At 42.4% G+C, this 23,797-nt stretch overlaps 1 protein-coding gene across 1 annotated transcript in view; it reads left to right on the top strand.

The window, feature by feature from the left end:
• The first annotated feature begins 2,104 nt into the window (after positions 1-2,104).
• GYG1 (glycogenin 1) overlaps positions 2,105-23,797 on the top strand; it is a 40,064-nt gene continuing 18,371 nt past the window's right edge. The window contains exons 1-5 of the mRNA XM_059688197.1: positions 2,105-2,246; positions 3,729-3,864; positions 6,295-6,469; positions 6,728-6,890; positions 23,271-23,397. Of these exons, the coding sequence (XP_059544180.1) occupies positions 2,210-2,246; positions 3,729-3,864; positions 6,295-6,469; positions 6,728-6,890; positions 23,271-23,397 (638 nt within the window). The 5' untranslated portion in view covers positions 2,105-2,209. The remainder of the gene's footprint in view (positions 2,247-3,728; positions 3,865-6,294; positions 6,470-6,727; positions 6,891-23,270; positions 23,398-23,797) is intronic.

The following is a 23,797-nucleotide window of genomic DNA, read 5'->3' as shown; positions in this document are numbered from 1 at the left end:
CCAGACCCAGAGACACCTTCCTTCTCTCCAGGTAGGTACCATTCAAGTATAGCCTTTATATTCCTTAAAGAGCTCCAACTCTCCTAAGCCTACAGGGTTGAATAAGTGGAAACCCATCCATTGCACCTTGGCCTCCACATTCCCACTTCCTGCAAAGGTGGTTTATAGTCCAAGGAGGTCTTCCCCAGTAAGTCAGTGGTCTCCATGATGTGGTGAGTTTGGGAGGAAAGGGAAGGAAGGACCAAGAGAGTCTCCTGGAGAGTGATATTTAAAATGCTAAATAGTTCTTGGTTTCCACCCTTAAGATTCTGATTCAGGAGGTCTGAGCTGAGGACCAAATTATTTGCATTTTATAAATTACCCCGAGCAATTCTAATGTAGGAAAAAGTGATATAATTGGTTCGAGAATAGCAATTACCACCTTTGCAAATAAATCACTTATTCTTAAACATTTAGTTCATGTTCTTTATTTATTTCAGAGAGGAAGGGGAAGGAGGAGAGAGAGATAGAAGCATGAATGATGAGAGAAAACCATTGATAGAGCCTACAACTTGGGCATGTGCCCCTGACTGGAATGGAACCCAGGACCTTTCAGTCCACAGGCCGATGCTCTATCCACTGAGCCAGACTGGCCAGGGATTCTACTTCATATTCTTAACTGATGTTGTTAACTTCCTGTATGGTTCCATTAAACATTTACTAAGCAACTATTTGCTGAGAATTGTACCACTTTTGCTTTCCTGGTGCATTTTGACTGTGTGGAAGGGATGGGGAGAAGAGAAGCATGTGATCACATTAGAGAGCTATTTCTCAACTTCCTAAAAATAAGACGGATTCAACCTTGCATGATTTGTGAAACAGATTAACCAAAACAAGTACATTACCCAACCACAGTTACTATCATTTACTAACCTTTTTAGGGTATCAGTGTACCAGAGATGTCACAGCCTTGCCAGTGGGAGGGTCAATTCTGTAAACCAAACTGCCACAGTTCAAATTCTACCTTTTGCACTTACCTGAGATGACCATAGATAAGTAATTTAATTTTTCTGTGACTCAGTTTCCTCATCTGTGAAAAAAAGGACATAACACTCACTTCAGTGAGTTTCTATGAGGATTGAATGAAACACTTAAATATCTCATTGATGTAGAGAGCACCAAGAATATAAATAATATACTTAAAATTCATTGCATTTTTCTGTCAAAGCCACAAAACCATCGTGAGAACAGTAGGAAATGCTTCCGGGGCTTATTTGGAATTCCAGGTGAAAACAGTGGAATTAAACTTTATGTGTAATTCAGATGAATTACTAGAACTACAGTGATCTTGTTATTTGCTCCTTTGTTTTATAAGGTTCCCTCACCCTTGACTTCTTGGAGAGTTTGTCCCGCTAATGCCACCCTCCGCCCGAAAGTCTCCATCCAAAACCCCGACTGCCGGAGGCACGGAGGCGGCACGGAGGCGCGCGGCCCCAGGCAGGTGCCCCGCGGGGTCAGGACCGGAGGAGCTGGCGCAGGCGCCCAGCTCAGAAGCGGAGGAGTGCGGGCCGGCCCCGCCCCGCAGGTCGCCCCACCCCCGCGGTCCGCAGAGCGGGCGGTGTCTGTGAGGCGGGGCGTGCGCGGCCACGTGACCGCCGCTATAAGAGCGCGGGCGGACGCTCGCCGCCACGCCTCCTCGCTGCCGCTCCGCCTGCCCGGCTCTCAGGGCCACCCACCTGCGGCTGCGGCGGCCCCCGCCCCCGGCAGCACCATGGCAGGTACGCTCCGCGCCGCCCACGCCCCGCCGGCCCAGCCCCGCCGCCTCCCCGCAGCCCTGGCCCGGGAGTTCCCGGCCGGAGGACCGCCGCAAAGTTGCCCCTGGCGGCCGCCGGGCGTGGCGCTTCCTGCTCCAGCGGCCGCCCCGCCACCCGGGGGCGCGGAGGTGGGTCCCCGGAAGAGTCTGGCCCCGCGGGGCCCCTTCTCGTCCGTCCTTCCCGCCGCCCGCGGGCTGAAGACTCTGGAGGGGCGGCCGCGAGGCAGGGACGCCGGCGGCCGGGCCCGGCTCCTGGGCCTCCCGCCGGGCGCTGGCGGTCACGCCGAGCCTATTTTTAGGCCTTCGGGGCCGGGTAGCGGGAGGGCGCCGGCCCACTTGCTGGCTGTCCGGGCAGCCGGGCGGGGCCGCCCCGGGGCGGAGGTCACTGGTCCTCCGCGTGGAGGCTGATGGCGGGGGATGTTACTCAGAGCAGTGAACTGCGGAGAGACTGCAGGTGCGACGCGTCTGTGGGAAGGGGGAGCTCCCACCGCCGTCCTTGGCCTTTCCTGTCCCTTGGCAATGTTCGCCAGGGCTGCTGCTGGAGCCACGCTCCTCCGCGTTTGTCCTGCCCCGTGCTCCATCCTGGAAACCATCCACACCTTGTTTCCCGAAGCCCTTGAGTCCTACTCCCCTTTATTAAACTTTTCTTCCCGATCCCCTGGAATCTGCACCGCTTTTGAGTGAAAACATCTCTCATGGTGCCCCACGTTCAGTGCCTTTGGGGCAGGCTGAAACGTTGCCTTATTATGATGGATGGGTTGGACGAACAAGTACAGAGGGCGATGGGCATGACAAGGGACAGGTGTCGCCGGCGGGATGCTGGGACCCTCCAGCGGTGGGGAACACCAGTCTTTCAAGAACTGAATAGTGGGCTTTCCTGGAAGAGAGCCCAACACTGTGTGAAGATGGCCCTCAGGTCAGAGGCTGGGGATGCACTTTCCTCTCAGCCCTCAGTGGAATTTCCACTGCCTCCTGCCTCCACGTTGGAAAATGGGCAAAGGGAGAATGAGGAAACCTAAGACAGAGTGGCTTTGTGACAAAATGTCCCAGCTCCCTGTTTGGGCAACAGTGACCCCAAATGACCCCTGCCAGAGCTTGATCTTAAGTATCCTGCACACTTGGGTGCCCACCAACTTGCTGTTGTTAAAATCCCCTCAGAAACAGTATGCCCCAGAATCACCCCAGGGAAGGACTGGGAAAATCCTAAGGCGGGATGGTGGTCTTGGCAGGGTGGGGTTTGTGGAGCAGGAACAATAATCCTTCTGTTTGCCTTCCGTTCCCGCAATTAGATGATTATTGGAGACAGTTGTGTGTGTGAGCGAGAGAATGAGAATGAATATGTTGGGGGAGCAGAGTGCAGGGTAGGGGTATGTACTGCTTGCTTCTCCAAGGAAAACAAGGAACCTTTATGAGCTTGTGGTGATTCTTAAGTCCATTTAACAGCCATTGGCCACTGTTTAGTCAGAAGCATTTAGGAGGCAAGGCCTCTTTGAGGAGCTGACATTTGAGCAGACACTCAAAGTGACTCTTGAGGAGTGGTGGGAGGCCTTTGCTCCAGGTTGAGAAAACTATAAAAAGCCCAGGGCCTGGCAGAAATGTAAGCACCAGAATGAAGAATACGGCCTCTGCTTTCAGACACTCTCAGCTCTCAACTCTCAATTGGAGTTGTTAGTTGGATTTATGCTTGGCTGAAAATACTGTCTGTGGTACCTCCCAGGAGAAACAGAAATTGCACTTCCGAATAGCTTCATCACCACCTGTTAATTGCTTCTGAGTGTTAAGCTAGTCTGAGGATTTAGCTTGTTTGGATTCTAAATTAGGACAGATTGAGAAAGGAACTGATTTTTGCCAAATTATTGGTTGCAATAGGTCCTGGGGTGGCTTTTTCAAGGTAGAAGGTTGTAATGAGTGTTGTTTTTTCCCTCTTTGTATTAAGATCAGGCCTTTGTTACACTGACCACAAATGATTCCTACACCAAAGGAGCCCTGGTGCTGGCCTTGTCTCTGAAACAGCACAGGACCACCAGGAGGCTGGCGGTGCTCGCCACTCCGCAGGTCTCGGACTCCATGAGGTGAGCACTGCACTGCCTGTCTGTGGTGGCGCTTTGACATCCTTCTCCTATTGCTGGCATCAGTGGGCACTGAGGCCATTCCCTTTACAGGGCTTGAGCACCTGGGGGAGAAAGATTCGAGTTGCTGAGTGAAGGATTTCAGGGTATGAAACCTCTTGTCTAGTTTACGGGAGATATTCTATCGAAGCTCCCTTCTGTGACGTGAGGAGTAGATTGACTCCCCCTTAACAAGTAAGTCCTCAGGGTGTGGGTTTCCATACAGGCATTCCCTTCATATAGTCACACTTCACATGCGCTCCTTTACCAAAATGCAGTAGGGGCTGTTTGGTTTCCTGTTTCAAACCAGGGAAACCTCAGGTGACTTTCAAAGAAAATAGCAGTTTTCTCCACTGTCATTGACATTTGTATCCTAAAGATCTTTATTTACAGATTAATAAATTGGTATATTTGCCAAAGGACTTTCTGAATTTGGGGTTGTGCTAGGAGAGCAGCCCGAAGGGCACAGCTGCTTGTTGTTTCGGTTATTCACTTTGATTTGTTGGAATTAAATTTTGAAGTATCTGAGTGAACTACCTACTTCCTAATACTAACTTTAAAAATATCTGGGCACACTAGCTACGCTGTATTGTGTTTATTTTGGCATTCTTTTATTCCTCTTAGAAATTGAAAACATCTTTTTGTGACTTTTTTCAAAATATGTGAGCACATGCTAAGCACCTCTGAAAAGGAGAACATACATCTATACATATATATCTACATACATACATGTACACAAGCAACCTTGTTTCTAAAGCAGTTGTTCTCAACCTTCTGGCCCTTTAAATACAGTTCCTCATGTTGTGACCCAACCATAAAATTATTTTCGTTGCTACTTCATAACTGTAATGTTGCTACTGTTATGAATCGTAATGTAAATATCTGATATTCAGGATGGTCTTAGGCGACCCCTGTGAAAGGGTCGTTTGACCGCCAAAGGGGTCGTGACCAACAGGTTGAGAACCGCTGTTCTAAAGGGTACTTTAGGAAAATGCAAGAAAGTTTATCTCCTAGCCCTGGCCTGGTGACTCGGTTGGTTGGAGCATTGTCCCATACACCAAAAGGTTGCGGGTTCCAATCCTAGTCAGGGCACATACCTAGGTTGTGGGTTTGATCCCCAGTCTGGGCGTGTACTGGAGGCAACCAGTTGATTTTTCTCTGTCACATTGATGTTTCTCTATCTCCCCCCCCCCCTCTAAAAATCAATTAACAACAACAACAACAAAATTATCTCCTAATGTGTATATCCTAATTTGTAGTTTATTTATGGGGATGTATATAAGAGGATAGTTGTAGTCTTATACACTCCATCACCACTCCATCACCACACCTTTACTGTGGCAAATGGTACCATTGACCATTTCTTTTCAATAAGATCAAGTTTATTGTGCGAATTAGAACATATTCTTGGACAGCTCTGGAGACAGATAATACAGCACCAGTTGTTGTACATGTCTGATATTAAAAACTCTCAGTTATGATCTGTATCATGTTTTAACTTAGGTTGATTTTAGTGTCTTACTAAGTATACTCCCCTCATCACTTTCAGATTGCTTCCTAAAATAAATCTTTAATTGGGGACATGGAGAAGTGTTGTACTTCACAAACGGAAGTGAGTCTCTCTTTATGCTAGGAGTGCTAAGCACATCATAAATGCTGGTTACATTCTATTCTTAAAAATAGCTTATTTTACCCTAACCGGTTTGGCTCAGTGGATAGAGCATCAGCTTGCAGACTCAAGGGTCTCAGGTTCGATTCCGGTCAAGGGCATGTACATCCCCAGTAGGGAGTGTGCAGGAGGCAGCTGATCGATGTTTCTCTCTCATCGATGTTTCTAATTCTCTATTCCTCTCTGTAAAAAATCAATAAAATATATTTTTTTAAAAAAATAGCTCCTTTTGAGACAAGTTTAGGCATTCTCTGTTAACTTCTTTAGCAAAAGTGATTAGTTACAGGCTTCATTGCAGACATTATATGTAGTTCACTCAGCATCATTTGTAAAAATATGTGATAATCGGAAAGAATCAGTTCTAATAAGATAGTGTAAGTACAAAGATGTATTCTTACCACGTGTGAGTCACTTTCACAGCTGTTGCCACAGTTTGCCTGGTGTTCGGTAGTACAATAAAAAATAAGAAACTTCTATAAGAGTGTCTTAAGACAAGTGCTTCATACTCACCATAAGCAGTTATTATTTTAGTGAAGTTAATTGCACATGCAAAATAACATAATTTGTCCTGAAGTAAATGAGGACATATTTAAAAGATTGTGCTATGCCAAAGTAATAACTTGCCCTACTAATGCATGGATAGGCTAATAAAAATGCAGTCTTATGGTAGATGTTACTTGTTCTGAAAAGATGCTAAGCACTGTTTTTGAATTTTATTTTGGCAGGAAAGTTTTAGAGACAGTCTTCGATGAAGTCATCATGGTAGATGTTTTGGACAGTGGCGATTCTGCTCATCTGACCTTAATGAAGAGGCCTGAATTGGGTGTTACCTTAACTAAGCTCCACTGCTGGTCACTTACACAGTATTCAAAATGTGTGTTCATGGATGCAGATACTCTGGTGAGTGTGGCTTTGACGGCTAAAAGGATGTATATGGTAGCTGCGATTGGTTAGGCATTAGCAGAACGCTGCCAAGACTTGACAGTAAAGTTCAGATTCAAACAAGTGTCAGGTGATGAGGAAAAGCAGGCCCAGGCTGCCTTACAACTGTCATCTGAACAGTTAAGACCAGCAACAGATTGCGTCTTTTGTGTTGGATGGCTTAGAGAGAGCTTAAGAACATTTTTGTAATGCTGTCCCTCCCCCTCTTTGAATCAGGTCCTAGCAAATATTGATGATCTTTTTGAGAGAGAAGAATTGTCGGCGGCTCCAGACCCCGGGTGGCCTGACTGCTTCAATTCCGGAGTTTTTGTGTATCAGCCCTCAGTGGAAACATACAGCAAGCTGTTGCGTGTTGCTTCCGAGCAAGGTAGTTTTGATGGTATGTATATCTCTTTATCATGTTATCTCTTTATCTGATCAGCTATTAGTAAATTCTAGGAAGTGCTCTTCTCAGGGATATTGTTGTTGTGGTTCCTTGTGCCTGGAACACAGCATTACATGAAGTGTAGCAAGTTTTTTATGCTGTGCACTTTGGAAATACTAGTGTGTTTGTGTGTGCACCTGCATCTTTTTTCTATAGGTATATAAGAGTATCCTAACATAGGACAGGCAGTTTATAGTCTTACCTTTATTGGTTTTCCTGTGTCTACTAGTAAATTAGAGTATGATAAATGAATCATGATTATTCAAGAATTCAAAAGACTATGAGGCAAATAAAAAACTTGAACAACTATTTTTAAACCCGTGTAAACTTACATGCAAGACCTAATAGGACCAAGTGTTGTCTCCATAGAAATTGGAGGAGTAAACCTAATAATTTGGCTCTATCCTCTTAGGAGACATTAAAAAATACGATAGGCTGTTTACATGAATAATCTTTGTCTCCATATTCTCATTCTCTGTAAGGCTTTGCATCAGATAGAATGGCATCTGTAAGGCTGAAGAGTGATCACTGGTGAAGTTAGCATCCATTTTCCATAATGATAAGTGTATCTGTAGGGGTATGTATACATAGAAAGGTTCTGACTACTTGTTATTTAGGGTCTCACATTCTCTGGAGAATTTTGATCAAATGAATTAGTAGGTATGCTTCTATTTCAGCACAGTCTCTGAAATAAAAAGCTGGTTTTTTTTAAACAATAAAACCATACACAATAAGAAAAACTAGTAGTTAAATGCAAAAGCAGCTTTTTAAAAAGTAATGTTGATGAACCTTTTGAATAAAGGAAAGACCCCGTGTATCCAGGAAGAAAGACATGCCTCAGGAGAAGCCCTCTCAGCAGTGACTCACTGTCAGATACTTGACATTGTGGCAAAAGCCCAGGCCAGGAATGCAGGGCTGGGCCAGAGCCAGAGCTCTGCAGCAGACCAGGTCCAAAGGGGCTTTTTCCTCCTCACTCCCCTCTTAGAGCGGACTTGAGATTTTCATTGAGTAGATCTTTTGAACTAGCAGAAACAGCTTTCCTCATGCACATAAGGTTCTGGCTTCAGTGCAGATAGGATTCATTTCCATTAACTAGTTATAAATCTAAAAATCAAAATCTCAAAATTAGACTTCCTAAGTAAAAAATTAAATCGAAAAGTTTGTCTGAAGTTAAGAGATTGAAAATGAAAACATTTTAAGTTATACATAACACTGAAATTGGTTTTTTGATGTTGCTGTTCACTGAAATTGAATTCTGTTTAATCATTTGAGGATTTGGAATATGCAGCTATTTGAAATGTTATTGAAAAGACTAAGGAAGTTTAAGTCTTAATCTTATTTCACTATTTGGTTAGTTTATATTCTGTGCCAGTAGTTCTCAGCCTGGGGTGATTTGGCAACGTCTGGAGACATTTTTAGTTGTTGCAGCTGTGTGGGGAAGATGCCACTGACATTTAGTGAGTGGAGGTTAGGTGTGCTGCTGAATATCCTACAACATACAGGACAGTGCACAACAAAGTGTTTTCTACCTAAAATGTCAGTAATGCTAAGGCTGAGAAACTGCTCTGTCCAGGACATTACATGCTCCAGGAAACTGAGTAGAGCTGTCTGGACTGTAATAAATGGCAGCATCTGACATTAATCAGTCTTGAGTAAGAAATAATATATTGAGTGCTCATTGTAGGCAGGGCCAAGTATAACTTCTTCACTTTACTGACTTATTTTTTTAGCTCCTACTGTTTCCCTTTCATATAAGGAATGAAAGCTGTATTAATATTTGAATTCAAAACATGTATTCCTTATTTCTACTGCTTATACTAAAAGTTGCCTTTGCATAAAAGGAAGGTGAGAGTACTTTTAGCAGAAGTCCACTGTTTGTCTTAACCTTCCTGCAAGAGTGTAGCTTTCTTTACTTCCTCTCATCAAATTTGAAGGAAATAATGTAATCCTGTCAGAAATTCAGTGTGAATTCTCAATTCCAGTAAGTGAATCACATTCTAAAGTAGACCCAGTGGCCTGAAATCCACATGATTATAAGAGTGTAAAGAGAATTCCATTCTAATGTAAAAGAGCATGAGATGGTCGTGTTGGGAGAGAAGAGTTTGGATACCAGACAGTAGTGTGCCATGGTGACAGTTTTAGAATGTAAACTAATTACCTGGTGGGTGGAGACCAACCTGGATTATCTAAGTTATTCTAAAATCAAGAGATGCTCACCTGGCCAGTGTAGCTCAGTGGTTGAGTGTTGACCTATGAACCAGGAGGTCACAGTTCAAGTCTCAGGGCACATCCTGGATTGCGGGTTTGATCCCCAGTAGAGAGCATGCAGGAGGCAACCGATCAATAATACTCTCTCATCATTGATGTTTCTCCCTCTCTCCTCCTCTCCCTTCCTTTCTAAAATCAATAAAAATATATTTTAAAAATAAATAAATAAAATCAAGAGGTGCTAGAAACAAAAATAGATCTAAATTTGGGCCCAGTATTAGGACCCAAGTCCAGACTTCTTTCTATCAGTATAGGGTTGCTTTCCTGGTGGAAAGAACTCTGGATTTGGAATCAGGGCCAAGAGTAAATTGGAAGGGGGCTTAAAAATGGCAGAGGAGCCCTAACTGGTTTGGCTCAGTGGATGGAGCATCAGCCTGCGGACTCAAGGGTCCCAGGTTTGATTCCGGTCAAGGGCATGTACCTTGGTTGCGGGCACATCCCCAGTAGGGAGTGTGCAGGAGGCAGCTGATCGATGTTTCTCTCTCATCGATGTTTCTAACTCTCTATCCTCCCTTCCTCTCTGTAAAAAATCAAATATATATATGGCAGAGGAGTACGTGGAAGCTACACTGACACTCTCCGAGGACCAAACTGGAAATACAACTAAAATAGAGAAAAACCACCCTGAAAAATTGACTCAAGAATAGTTGGAGAGAACCCTGATAACCAAGGATGGAAAGTGGAGATGCATAGAGACTGGTAGGAAGTGCAGAGAGCGTAAGGGCTGGACATACAGATGGCCAAGAGACATGAAAAATGCTCAAAATCACTGATCATCAGAGAGATGCCGATCAAAATGACAATGAGGTATCACCTTATACCTGTCAGAATGACTACCATCAGTAAATGACAAGTGCTGGTGAGGATGTGGAGAAAAGGGAACTGTAGTACACTGCTGGTGGGAATGCATGCTGATGCAGCCATTATGGAACACAGTATGGAGTTTCCTTAAAAAATTAAATATGGCACTCCCATTTTACCCAGTAATCCCACTTCTAGGAATATATCCTTAGAAATCTAAAACACCAATCAGAAAGAATGTATGCATCCCTGTGTTCATAGCAGCACAATTTACAATAGCTAAGGTCTGGAAACAGCCCAAGTGCCCATCAGTAGATGAGTGGTACATTTTACACCGTGGAATACTATGCAAGCAGTAAAAAAGAAGGGTCTCATACTCGTTGAGACAGCATGGAGAGACCTGGAGAGTATTATGCTAAGCAAAATAAGCAAGTCAAGAAAGATAAGTATCACATGATCTCACTCATATGTGGAATCTAATGAACAGAATAAACTGATAAACAAAATAGATCCAGAGACATAGAAGCATGGAACAGAGTGTGGAATCTCAGAGGGAAGGTAGGTGGGTGGGAAGAGATCAACCAAAGAACTTGTATGCATATATGCATAACCCAGGGACACAGACAATAGGGTGGGGGACAGGAGCGGGCTGGAAGAGGTCAAGGGGGGAAAAAGGAACATGTGTAATACTTTCAACAGTAAAGATTTAATTAAATAAAAAAGTACATTGGAAGGAGTTCTAGTATATTTTTTTATACTTTGTGCTGCAAGAAGAATAGCATGAACAGTGTTCCTGGGTTGCCCTATGAAAGTCCTTTTTTCTATAGAATTAAAATAAATTATAAAATTAACCTAAAAAAACAAAAATTAAAGGTTAAAAACTATATTGCAGTAGTTGTAAAAAAAATAGAGATGCTAGAAGGGTAGATGAATTTATTAAGAAGCAGGGACCTGTAAACAGTGTTCAACTAGATAGTACTTTCTGCTTTTGCAGCCAGAATCTGAACCCGCTGAGAGGTTTCCTGTGCCTGCAGCATGCTTCCTTCTCAACTGCAGTGTTTCAGAAGCTGGCCTTTCTGATGGTGTTCCACGCATTAGCTCTTGGTGGTGAAGGGTTGAATTTTCTCTTAATAAAACTGCTTAATTGACAGTTGAAAATTTAACAATGCAGATGGAACATATAGTTATTCTCAATATGTTGTTTAAATTAATAGGAGCTCCTAACTGCAAGGTTGTTTTCACTGAATGTGTTGATAAGCTTTACTTATCAGAGAATGTTCACTCGTGTTGTGGGATCCTGCTCCTATCTGGAGGGGTTTGCAGTAGTCCCCCCTTTTCCACAGTTTTGCTTTTGTGGTTTGTTATCTGTGCTCAACCGTGGTCCAAAAATACTAAACATGGAAAATTCAAGAAAGAAACAATTTATAAGTTGTAAATTGCATGCCATTCTGTGTAGCATGATGAAATCTCATACTGTTCTGGTCCATCCTGAGTCATCCCTTTCTTCAGCATCTCCACATTGTATATGCTTCCTACCTGTTAGCCATCTTGGTTATCAGATTGACTGGGTGTTGCTGTGCTTATATTCAAGTAACCCTTATTTTACTTAGTAATGGCCCCAAAGTGCAAGAGTAGTGAGACTGGCAATTCAGAAATGCCAAAGAGAAGCCATAAAGTGTACATGTATGTATGCATGTATATATGTATAGAAAAAAACAGTATATAGGGTTTGGTACTATTTGCAGTTTCAGGCATCCACTGGGGGTCTTGGAATGTATCCCCTGCAGATAAGGAGGTACTACTGTACTATCTTATGGAATCCATACCTGTGTGACACAAAGACTTATTGGACTTATGCTTAATATTAATAGAATATTTCTTTGTGAGCTACATCCTGTTTAATGGCAGTAACCTTGCTGTGCCTCAGGTTTTCCATACAGTGCCCAATTTTGTGTGTTAATGCCACAGGTGAGATGAACAGTTTCAGACTTTTCACTGTACCATACATTTTCTAACATTCACAGGTATCTACCCACCCCCTTTCTCTCCCCCTGTTTTCCTGAACAGGGGGCTTAAGCCCCCGAATTTTTAGACTGGTATTAAAGAAAACTGGTTTGCACATGACTATATCTCAGTCTGAATATTTTGCAAGTCTTGCTTAATTTCTTGCATACATTCAACAAAAAGGGATGGGGCCTGGTGTCCACTGACAAGGCTGCTGATGACTGAGCATTTGCAGCTGCTTTCACAGCTCTTCTAATGGGAAAGAATGTAGCTGTCAAGCTTCTAATCACTTCTAGTCCTTAATCACACATCATTACCCCCAATCACCAGTGCTGGCCAAGAGAATAATCCTAAAATGGCAAATCGTGCTAGGTACCTTGACTTCTTTCCTCCCAGAAACTAAAGTATTAGAATTTAGAGCCAGTGACTACATACCTGATTCATGACTGGCTGGCACCTAACTTCCCATAGCGAAGTATCTTAAGTTCCTATACTGGTGTTTGTATTTGCAAACTGTCTTGCCATTTACTTCACAACTGAAGTTACACATTTCCTGAAAGTTGAACAATATCTGTTGTGAAATAGCTGTAAACTAACATTTTATAAAATGTGACAAGATAAGGTTAACTTCAGGACCTGTTAGCAGTGAGAGGGAAGAGGCCATGATATCATAGATACTAATCAGCAGTTCTGGCTCCACACACTCAGGTGTGATAAAACTGATGCACTTGATGCTTAATTTGAAGAAAGCAGCCTTAATGCAGTTTGATGTTTGTTGGAATAAAGTCGTTCATAGTATTTTTTTTTTTTTTTACGATCCTTTGTATTTCTGTGGTGTCAGTTGTTACTTCACCTCTTTCATTTCTCATTTTGTTTATTTGGGTCCTCTCTTTGTTTCTTGAGGTTCATCAATCTTATTTATTCTTTTGAAGAACCAGCTCTTGGTTTTATTGATCTTTTGGGATTTTGTTTGTTTCTTTTTGTCCCTGTTTCATTTATATACATTCTGATTTTTGTTATTTTTTTCTTTCTACTTACTGTAGAAGGCCTTTTCTTCTTGTTCTCTTTCTAACTTTCTAAGTTGTAATGTTAGATAACTTACTAAATTTTTTTTTATTTCTTGATGTAGGCCTGTAGTGCTATGAACTTCCATCTCAGGACTACTTTCACTGTGTCCCATAGCTTTGGGATTGTTGTGTTTTTATTTTCATTTGTTTTCAGGATGTTTTTTATTTCTTCTTTGATCTCTTTGGTAACCCATTCATTGTTTAATAACATACTATAGCCTCCATATGGTTGATTGTTTTTGAGCATTTTTATTGTACTGATTTCTAATTTCATGCCATTGTGGTCTGAGAAAAAGCTTGGTATGATTTCAGTCTTCTTGAATTTGTAGAGTCTTAGCTTGTGTCCTAACATGTGGTCTATCTTTGAAAATGTCCCTTGTGCACTTGAGAAGAATGTGTATTCTGTAGCTTTGGTGTGGAATGTTCTGAAGGCGTCAGTTAGTTCCATCTGTTCTAGAATGTCATTTAGGATTGCTGTTCTTGTTGTTTTATCGTCTAGAAGATTTATCCAGTTATGTCCGTGGGGTATGATTGTATTGCTGCTGATCTCTCCCTTGATATCCTCGAGAAGGTTTTTTATATATATTTGGATGCTCCTGTATTGGGTGCATATGTGCTTACCAGAGTTACAGCCTTTTGTTTAGTCAATCCTTTTAATATTATGAAGTGGCCTTCCTTATTTCTTTTTATGGCCTTCACTTTCCGGTCTATTTTGTCAGATATAAGTATTGCTTTTTTTTTCACTTCCATTAGCCTGAAAATTTTTCCCCCCCCATACTTTCACTTTCAGTCTGTGTGAGTCCTTTGTTCTAAGGTGGTTCTCTTGTAGACAGCATATATATGGGTCATACTTTTGTATCCATTCAGCTACCCTATGTCTTTTGATTGGAGCATTTAATCCATTTACATTTAAGCTTATTATTGATAGGTACTTGTTTGTTGCCATTTTTATTCTTTATGCCTATATTCCTTCCTCCCTTTCTATTTCTTCTTTTTAAAAAAAAAAATAAATCTTTATTGTTCAGATCATTACAGTTGTTCCTCTTTTTCCCTCCATAGCTCCCCTCCACCCTGTTCCCCCATCCCTGCCCTTACCCCCCCCCCATTGTCCTCATCCATAGGTGTACAATTTTTGTCCAGTCTCTTCCCGCATCCCCCACACCACTTTCCCCCTGAGAATTGTCAGTCCACTCCCTTTCTATGTCCCTGATTCTATTCTATTCACCAGTTTATTCTGTTCGTCAGGTTTTTTATTCACTTGATTTTTAGATTCACTTGTTGATAGATATGTATTTGTTGTCACTTTGTTGTTCATAATTTTTATCTTTTCCTTTTTCTTCTTCCTCTTCTTAGAGCCCTTTAAATACAGTTCCTCATGTTGTGACCCACCCATAAAATTATTTTCGTTGCTACTTCATAACTGTAATGTTGCTACTGTTATGAATCGTAATGTAAATATCTGATATGCAGGATGGTCTTAGGCGACCCCTGTGAAAGGGTCGTTCGACCGCCAAAGGGGTCGCGACCCACAGATTGAGAACTGCTGTCTTAGAGAATACCCTTCAGGATTTCATATAGTACTAGCTTGGTGGTGATGAACGCCTTTAGCTTTTTCTTGTCTGTGAAGCTCTTTATCTGACCTTCAATTCTGAATGATAGCTTTGCAGGTAGAGTAATCTTGGTTGTAGGTTCTTGCTATTCATCACTTTGAATATTTCTTGCCACTCCCTTCTGGCCTGCATAGTTTCTATTGAGAAATCAGCTGACAGTCGTATGGGTACTCCCTTGTAGGTAACTGACTCTTTTTCTTTTGCTGCTTTTAAGATTCTCTCTTTGTCTTTTGCTCTTGGCATTTTAATTATGATGTGTCCGGGTGTGATCCTTTTTGGATTCCTCTTGTTTGGGGTTCTGTGCACTTCCTGGATTTGTAAGCCTATTTCTTTGACCAGGTAGGGGAAGTTTTCTGTCATTATTTCTTTAAATAGGTTTTCAATATCTTGCTCTCTCTCTTCTTCTGGCACCCCTATAATTCAGATGTTGGTACACTTGAAGTTGTCCCAGAGGCTCCTTACGCTATCTTCATATTTTTGTTTTCTTTTTTCCTTTTGCTTTTCCAGTTGGGTGTTTTTTGCTTTTTCATATTTCAAATCTTTGACTTGATTCTTGGGATCCTCTAGTCTGCTGTTGGATCTCTGTATATTATTCTTTATATCAGTCAGTGTATGCCTAATTTCTAATTGTTCCTTTTTTATAACCTTGAGGGTCTCACTATATTTCTCAGAGGTTTCTAAAAGATTCTTGAATAACCTTATAACTGTGGTTTTGAACTCTATATCCAGTCGTTTGCTTTCCTCCATTTCTGTCATTTGTGACCTGTTTCTTTGTCTCCACATTTTGGCTGCTTCCCTGTGTTGATAGAGTGGCTTTGTGTGCTAGGTGTCCTAGAGGGCCCAGTGGCTCAGCCTCCCTAATTACCTGAGGTGGATGCTGTTGGTGCACCCCTTTGTGGGCTGAGTGCACAGTCTTGTTGTAGTTAAGCCTTGATTGCTGTTGGTATCACTGAGGAATTGACCTCCAGGCCAATTGGCTGTGAGGACCAGTTGTGTCTACAATGGGAGAACTTCTGTGCTGGAGACACCCTTATGGGGAAGGACTTGCTTCAGTGGGGCTTTGGCGCTCACTGAGTCTGCCCCCTGAGTGTGTCTCTTATGGATGTGAAGAGTTGTAATCTGGATGGTCACACTCTGACCACTGGGTACACTGGCTCTTGGATCTCCTAGGAGTTACAAAGTCAGCCATGGCTTGAGGTCACCTAGCAGGAGCTACAGAGAGATCTACAGATTCCTCCTTTTTGTTTGGGGTTTGGAGATGCCCAGATGAGGCACAGCTGTGAAGCAATGCAGGCTGCTGACTAGCCTTAGGCCTTCTTTTGGAAGCTCTGGGGTTCTCTGACCCAGCTACTTTGACAGGGTTTTAGGTGGAGAAAAGCCAGGCCATTTGTATGCAAAAGCTTCTGCACACAGCTTGGGTGGGGTTAATTGGGTGGGGCGGGGTCTGGGGGAATCACCAGGGCGGAGCAAACTGCAATGGCTGCCAGTCTGCTCTTCCCCGGACAGGTCCCAGGTTCTGTGTCCCGTGGCCCCATGCAGGAACAATGAACACTGCAAGCACTTCTGTGAGAAAGCCGCCCTCACCTTCCGGCCCGATGCCAGACAGTCCAGTTTCTCTCCATATGAGTCTGGGTCCCCAAATTCTCACCCAGAATGAGTTCAGAGTAGTCAGGAGCTTGTATCTCTCTCCTGATTGAAAAAGACAACAGCATACCCAGCTGCCAGACCCTTTTGCACGTGCCTCCATACCTCCACATTTCCATACCTCTGCACCTCCTACCAGACTCAGTGCACTTTTCTCTTTCTTTCTAGTTGTAGAATTTCCATTCAGCCAGCCTTCCCGTGGTTCTGGATGATATTCGTTTGTCTTTTAGTTGTAGTTTTAATGTGGTTGTGCGTGGCATCAAGTTCAGGTGTTTACCTATGCTGCCATCTTGGTTGTCTCACTCTATTTCTTCTTTTTACAACAGTCCCTTTAGCACTTCTTGCATTGCTGGTTTGGTGGTAATAAACTCCCTTAGCCTTTTTTTTTTTTTTTTTTTTTTTTTTTTGTCTGCATAGCTCCTGATTTCACCTTCAATTTTGAATGATAGCCTTGCTGGATAGATTATTCTTAGATTCAGTCCCTTGCTTTGCATCACTTTGTATACATCATGCCATTTTCTTCTAACCTGATGAGTTTTGTTGAGAAATCAGTTGATAATCTAATGGGAGATCCCTTGTAGGTAACTTTCTGTCTCTCTCTTGCCAATTTCAAGTTTCTTTCTTTGTCTTTTACTTTTGCCAATTTAATTATGATATCTTGCTGTAGGTCTTTTTGGATTCATCTTGATTGGGTCTCTCTGTGCTCCTGGACTTGTGTGACTTTTTCTTCCCCAAGTCTAGGAAGTTTTCTGTTGTTAGTTCTTCAAACCTTCTTCAAAGGTTTTTTATCTTTGCTCAGCTTCCTCACCTTCTGGCACCCCTGTTATGTGGATGTTGTTTTGTTTCAGATTGTCACAAAGCTCCCTTAAACTCTCCTCCTGCTTTTTAATTTTTTTTCCAGTTGCTGATCTGCTTGGGTGTTTTTTTGTTGTTGTTTTTCTCTATCTTGTCTTCTAACTCGCTCATGCAGTCCTCAGCTGCTTCTAGCCTACTGTTGAAACCTTCCATGGTGTTCTTTATTGCAGCGATGTCATTCTTCATTTTCTCTTGATTCTTACTCCTTATAATTTTCATTGATTTACTTGTAATTCTCATTTAGATGTTTGAGCACCCTTATAATCATTACTCTCAATTATTTCTCTGACAAATTACTTGCCTCCATTTCATTTATTTCCTTTTCTGGTGATTCCTTTTTTTCTTTCATTTGGGGATTGTTTCTTTGTCTCCCCAATTTTGCTGTTCCTTTGCATTTGTTTCTATGTATTAACACATTAAGCACCAAGCCTGTTTTGTCTTCCTTTCTGGTTAGCCCACAATATCCGATTTCACCAATATGCTGGTGGCACCAGTGACTGACCGGTCTGGATGGAAAGTATAGTGTCAGTCACCAGTGACTAATATGGTGCTTAACGTGTTAAATCAAACTGCTGTGCCACCCAGATTTTGGGGGTTGTTTTTATGTAGTAGATGTTTTGTGGGACCCAGTAGTGCAGATTCTAAGTTCTCCTGGGCTGGGTATTCTAGAAAGGCCCTCTTCTTGTGATGTTTGTGTTCTCCTGTTGTAGTTGGGTCTTGAATGTTATTGTCCCATTCGTAGATGGTGTCTCTTCTCAGAATGTCTGATTATGTGGCTCACTCCCTACCATGTTGTACCAGCTGTTGTGGAGGTGCTGGCTGGACCGCACCAAATACAACAAGACGAGACACAACACAGAAGGAAGAGAATAAGAATGTACTCAAGACCTCTATAACCCCAACAAAAGTGACCACCAGAGGAAAGAGAATTAGAAAAGAGAGCAAGAATGATAGAAAACAAACGAAAGATAAAACATGGGGAGAAAACACAACTAAACAAACCAAAAAGCTCAAACAAATACTACCCAGAAAAAAAAAAAGGAGATGGGGACAGGATCTGTAGAAGCAGAGCTTAAATAAGGTGAATTAATTAGAGGAATGGCCGTAGCCTCTTTGCTCACTGGATAGAGCATCAGCCCGTAGACTGAAGGGTCCCAGGTTCGATTCCAGTCAAGGGCACATACCTTGATTGCAGGTTTGATCCCTGCAAAGCTCAAAGTTCAGGATGTGGCAGGCTGTATCACCTAGGGTGGAGTTTTTTTTTTTTTCCATTACCTGCCCTCTGAGTGTTGGGAGCAGGCAGGTAGCTTCTCCCAGGGAGAATGGCCATTTCTGTTTGGAAGTGTATGAATAGCCCAATGCAGGATTTCTGTCTACTGCTTTTCCAAGTCTCTCTGCCCCGCTTTCTAACCCTGTCCGCAAGCACCTCAATTCAGTGCTTCCCTCCCTGCACCAATGCCTCAGGTGTGTATTTGCAAATGAAAACTCCTGTGCTCTGGGTTTAGAGATTTTTTTTTAAAAGCAATAGAAACTGCAGCTCTCTTCCCCACTGGCTCTGGTCTGCTGGAATACACTCCACTGCTGCCAGCAGTCCTGGTACCTTACACAGCTGCTTGGATGATTGAGCACTGTGGGTCACACTGCCATGGGTCAGGAAGCACACCTTGTCAGGTTGCCACCACTGGTGTGTGGAGCCCTGCTTGTGCTCTTGGAACAATTCTTCCTGTAGCTTAGCTCCCTCCTCTCTGGGCTTCCCTATTCTCTCAAACTCGCCCTTCCTACTGGTCTTAAATGCCTTCTGTTTTTCCTTGTTATAAGTCACTTCCTCAGCTGGACCACAGTTGGAAATTCCAGGTGAATATTCTCCAATTAGTGGTATTTCCAGCCTGGCCCTGGGTTGAGGTACCCGACAGGTCTGCTTATTTGACTGCCATTTTCTCCTCTGTCTAGGGATTTAAATGTGGATTCTGATTCTGTAGGTCTGAATGGGTTTCAGTATTCTGGAATTCTCTTAAGCTCTCAGGTGATGCTCATGCTGCTGGAACCTGCATCACACTTTGAGTAGCATGATTCTAGGGAGAACATTCCTATGACTGAAATACTGGAGTTCAAGTTTAAACCAGAATCAACCTGCCCTTCCTTCTATTCATAGTAGTTAGCCCAATGAACTTTGGAAAACCACACAAACTACATAAGCATTAAGCAAGTGCACACATTCAAAAAATAGTACTCAGTGCCATTCCTGTCTTATAAAACAGCTAGAGGTCCAGTGCATGAAATTCGTGCACGGGGGCTGGGGGGGTCCCTCAGCACGGCCTGCAATGACACCAGCATCCTGCGCTCCAGTCTATGGCCAGAGGCCCCTCCCTCCATGCAGCCAGGGCACAGGATGCGTGGCCCCTGGCCCCTCCCTCTGTGTGGCCATGGTGCAGAATGCTGGGCTTGCGTCGCCAGGGCAATGCCACCAGCTGTCATCCACCCTCCCTACCCCTCCCCCACTGCTATGGGCACTGCCGTCTTTGCCACAGAGTGACAGTTAATTTGCATATTACTCTTTTATTAGATAGGATAGGTCCCGTTTCTGACAAATGTTTTAATATGTCCATGGTGGTCAGGTTCAAAAGACCTGGAAAATATCAAGTGATTGTATGTTATTACTGGCCCTTGGGCAACCTGGTGGAAAGATGATACAGAATATGATATTTGCTTTTGTTTGCAAGATGGGTGTGTCCCTTGTTCCACGTCCTTAGCTCACTCTCTCCCACCTGTGTCACCATGCACTGGCCTGCTGGACCCCAGCTGCTGGCAAGCCTGCTAATCATGTTTGTCTGCACTGAGATAGTTGAGGTTGATATTAAGAATGTCTGTTGGTAGTGGAAATTCAGCAATCTTCATGGCATGCTTTTGGGTTTTGTAGCACAGACCTGCTTGGATTTGCATTCTGCTTTGAACTGTGCTCTAGTTTAGGGACTTCTAAAGAGAGGATATTGATAATACTACATATGGGTTTTTCTAATGCAGCTAAAACATTCACCTGACTGAAATGTGGAAAGAGATGGTTAGAGTGCTAAATTTAAAAATTACTTAGGACTTGTTGGTGGTGTTTACCTCTATTTTTAATTCACAATTTTTAGCAGAAAGGTGACCCTTTATCACATAATGAGATTAGTGGCCTTGGAAGTTTCATTATCTGTAGTGCCTTGAAGGAAAGGTCCCTGTTGAGTGTTTAAGGATTTGCGAATTGAATGGGCACCAATGATCACAAATCTCCTGCCCTGCCTTTTCCCCTTCTTGCTTGTATCCTGTTCCATCAGTGCTTCTCAGCCCTGCTGTGGCACACTGCTGTTTGCAGGGCATATGAGGGTGAATGGAAATAGCCTGTGGTGTCATGGGCTCTGAGGGACCAGCAACTCTGACTCCTCTTTCCCAGGCTCATCCCATGGGATTGGGAATCTCTCTTTTACAATTGCTATTCTGACTCCATGGAATTAGATGGATTTCTTCACTACATTACATGTAGAAAGTAGTTTAAGTGGAATTGCTTAACACAAAGGTATTACAGTATGGCATAAGAAAACAAGAAGTAGAAAAAATATGACATCCACTTTTACAAAATTCACAAACCAACAAAACTACGTATGTTGTCAGATTACATATATATTGGTAAAATAAAGGAAATCAAGACAACTGCAAACAAAATTCATGATTAGTGGTTATTTCTGGCATCAGGGACAGTGAGATTGGGTTGGGGAGTCCACACAGAGAACTTAAAAAATAGTGGTAATGTTTCAGTTCATAAATTGGATGTTGGGAGTATAGAGGTTTATTATTAATATGCTTTATAATCTACACATATATTTTTCCTTTGATAGTATCGTGCTTTATAACAAAAAGAAATTAACAAGCAAAGAATGTTTAGAAATAAAAGATCTTAATGCAATTCTCATTCTTGCCCCTAATTGTATTGTTATTTTAAAATTACAGAAATATAACAGTATTAAGAAAGTGTCAGGGAGAGGAAACATCTGTAATACCATTTTTCTTACATAGTAATTACTTTTCTTTTTCTTCCAATATGAATGTTTATGTTCTTAGTTATAATCACTATGTATGTCATGGTATATGTTTATATTACACGGTGGATGGTGATTTTTATAGCCATTAGTTTTAATGGCTGAATAATATTGTCATGAATGGTTAGCATAACAGTGTACTAACCATTCCTCTATGATGGAATATTTAAGTTATTTCAACTTTTCTGCTGTTACAGAACATATTCAAGGCTTTTACATTCATTCCACAAATAATTTATCTATGTGTAAGGCATTCTGCTAGCTGCTAGAATTTACAGTGCTAAGCAAAAAGAGCCATACACTCTGTCCTTGGGAATTTAGAATCTAATGACTAACGGTTCTTGATTGTATTTTGCATTTTAACCACATAACCCTTAGACTTAAAACAAAACACAAAAAATTGTGAGCAAATTGTAGATTTACATTTAGTTGTGAGAAACAATATAGAGATCCCATATACCCTTCACCATTTTCCCCCAGTGGTAACAACATCTTGCATAATTATAACTCCAGAACCAGGAATTTGACATTGATACAATCCACCAGCCTTATTCAGATTCACCAGTTTCTCATGTATTCATTGGTATGTGTACACAGGTGCTTCTGTGCACTTTTATCCCGTGTGTAAATTTGTGTGACACCACCACAGTCAGGGTACAGAACAGGGTCATCACAGGATTCCTCATGCTCCCTGCCACCCTCCCTAACCCCTGGCTACCTCGCATCTGTTCTCTGCCTCTGTAATTTTGTCATTTATTATGATTATGTGTAAAAGGAAATGAGTAAGACTTTTCCCACATTCTGGGAATCTTTGTGGAATCCAAAGTGAGCCTCTAATGAATATGATGTTTCTCAAAATACGTTAATTTGTCTATATATCTAAAATCTTCTTTTGTTCCTATAACAAGTGAGCATATATCCTGATGCCATCTTTATTATTCTTTAGAACTTATAATGGCAAAACTAGTTTTCTGTTGAGTTGTCTGTCTCTTGAGGAATGAGGACCTGTCAGAGCCTCATACAGAGAGGTTGCTCCATAGACATTTGTTCAACAAATGCCCTTGATCCAGAGAGCTGACTGAGGGCATTTGGAAAGGATGGAACACACAGAGGATGAATAAGGGACAGTTGGACTTTAAACCTAATGTCCTGGTCTTATTACTTAGCTCCAAATATTAAATAAATCTCATTCTGATGATGAACCAACAGTTGGGGCTCCAGAAAACAAACCCATTATCCCAGTTTGCTCTCTTTTGCTTTTTACTTCTGTTTTTATCCCATTTCTTTGAACATAAAGTCTGAATCTTTAATTGTCTGAAATCCAGGCCCCATGTGGTCTAGTCCAGCGGTTGCCAACCTTTTGGACCTCATGGACCACCGGTTGGCGACCGCTGGTCTAGTCCATGTCTACCTTTCTGAGATTCACCTGGTGCCCTTCTCCCTCTGCGATCCCCCTCTAAGGTCACCTTCCAGGTCTTTCCATAGCTTCATGTTGCTGCCTATGGTGTGTGCTATTTATTCTACCTAGAACACCATTTGCCCTTCTTCTCTCCACCGGCATTTGTCAGATACTGCTGTGCACTACACAGAGCTTGGCTTCAACACAGCTTCCTCATGAAAGCCTTCCCTGACCCATCAGACAAGGTCTTGAGCCTCTTCCATGAGCACTCATGGTACCCTGTACTTTCCTTCGCTCCCCTCCTCCCCATTTCTGATGGTATTGATTCTTGGTTTGCTGGTATCAGTACCCCTAGCCCCACCCCTCCCAAATCCTGGTGAAGATAATAACTCTCCAGTTCCTGCTTCAGTGTCTGGCACATAATAGTTGCTCAGTAAATATTTGTTGAATTAATGGATTAACTCAGAGAAATGACCACTCCCTAAAATGTCCTTAGGTTTAACATGGAATTTCTGGAATTAGTACCTGTTTTTAAAGGTCTAGGTATATAGTCCTATAAAATTATTGAACTGTCCTTGAGTCTGTGACTTTAATTTGTTTTATTTTTCTTTCAGGTGGGGACCAGGGTTTACTGAACATGTTTTTTAGCAGCTGGGCAACAACAGATATCAGAAAACACCTGCCATTTATTTATAACCTAAGCAGCATTTCTATATACTCCTACCTCCCAGCATTTAAAGCGTAAGTGGAAACTGTTTACTGTTGTTGGGGATGGTGAGGGAAGGGGAGTAGATTTAAGATTTTGGGGTGCATTGTCAGTCTGAGGGCAATAACAGGTGGGAAACTTTGAGGGAAGTCTTTTTCTTGCAAGAAGCATGGCTTGATGATATCGATCCCTGTGCCCTTAGAATAACCTTCAGGACATTTAGCTGCTTATGGGGAAAGGGCCCCATCAGTTCCTGGGTTGCCTGGACCTCTGATAAACCATCTGTATGTCATGATCAGGAACAGATTGGGTGCAGACCCAACTTCTGCCTCAGGCTAGCTGCTTAGTTTCTGGTTCCTCATTTGTAAATGAGGGTCATAACAGCTCCCTCCATGTGGTGCTGGGAGTTAAGCAAGATGCTAATAGCAGTGTGGT

This window comes from Myotis daubentonii, chromosome 3 (assembly GCF_963259705.1).
Source record: "Myotis daubentonii chromosome 3, mMyoDau2.1, whole genome shotgun sequence".
Taxonomy (NCBI): domain Eukaryota; kingdom Metazoa; phylum Chordata; class Mammalia; order Chiroptera; family Vespertilionidae; genus Myotis; species Myotis daubentonii.
The sequence above is the reverse complement of the archived record's forward strand: the minus strand, read 5'-3'. Positions and strand labels throughout refer to the sequence as shown.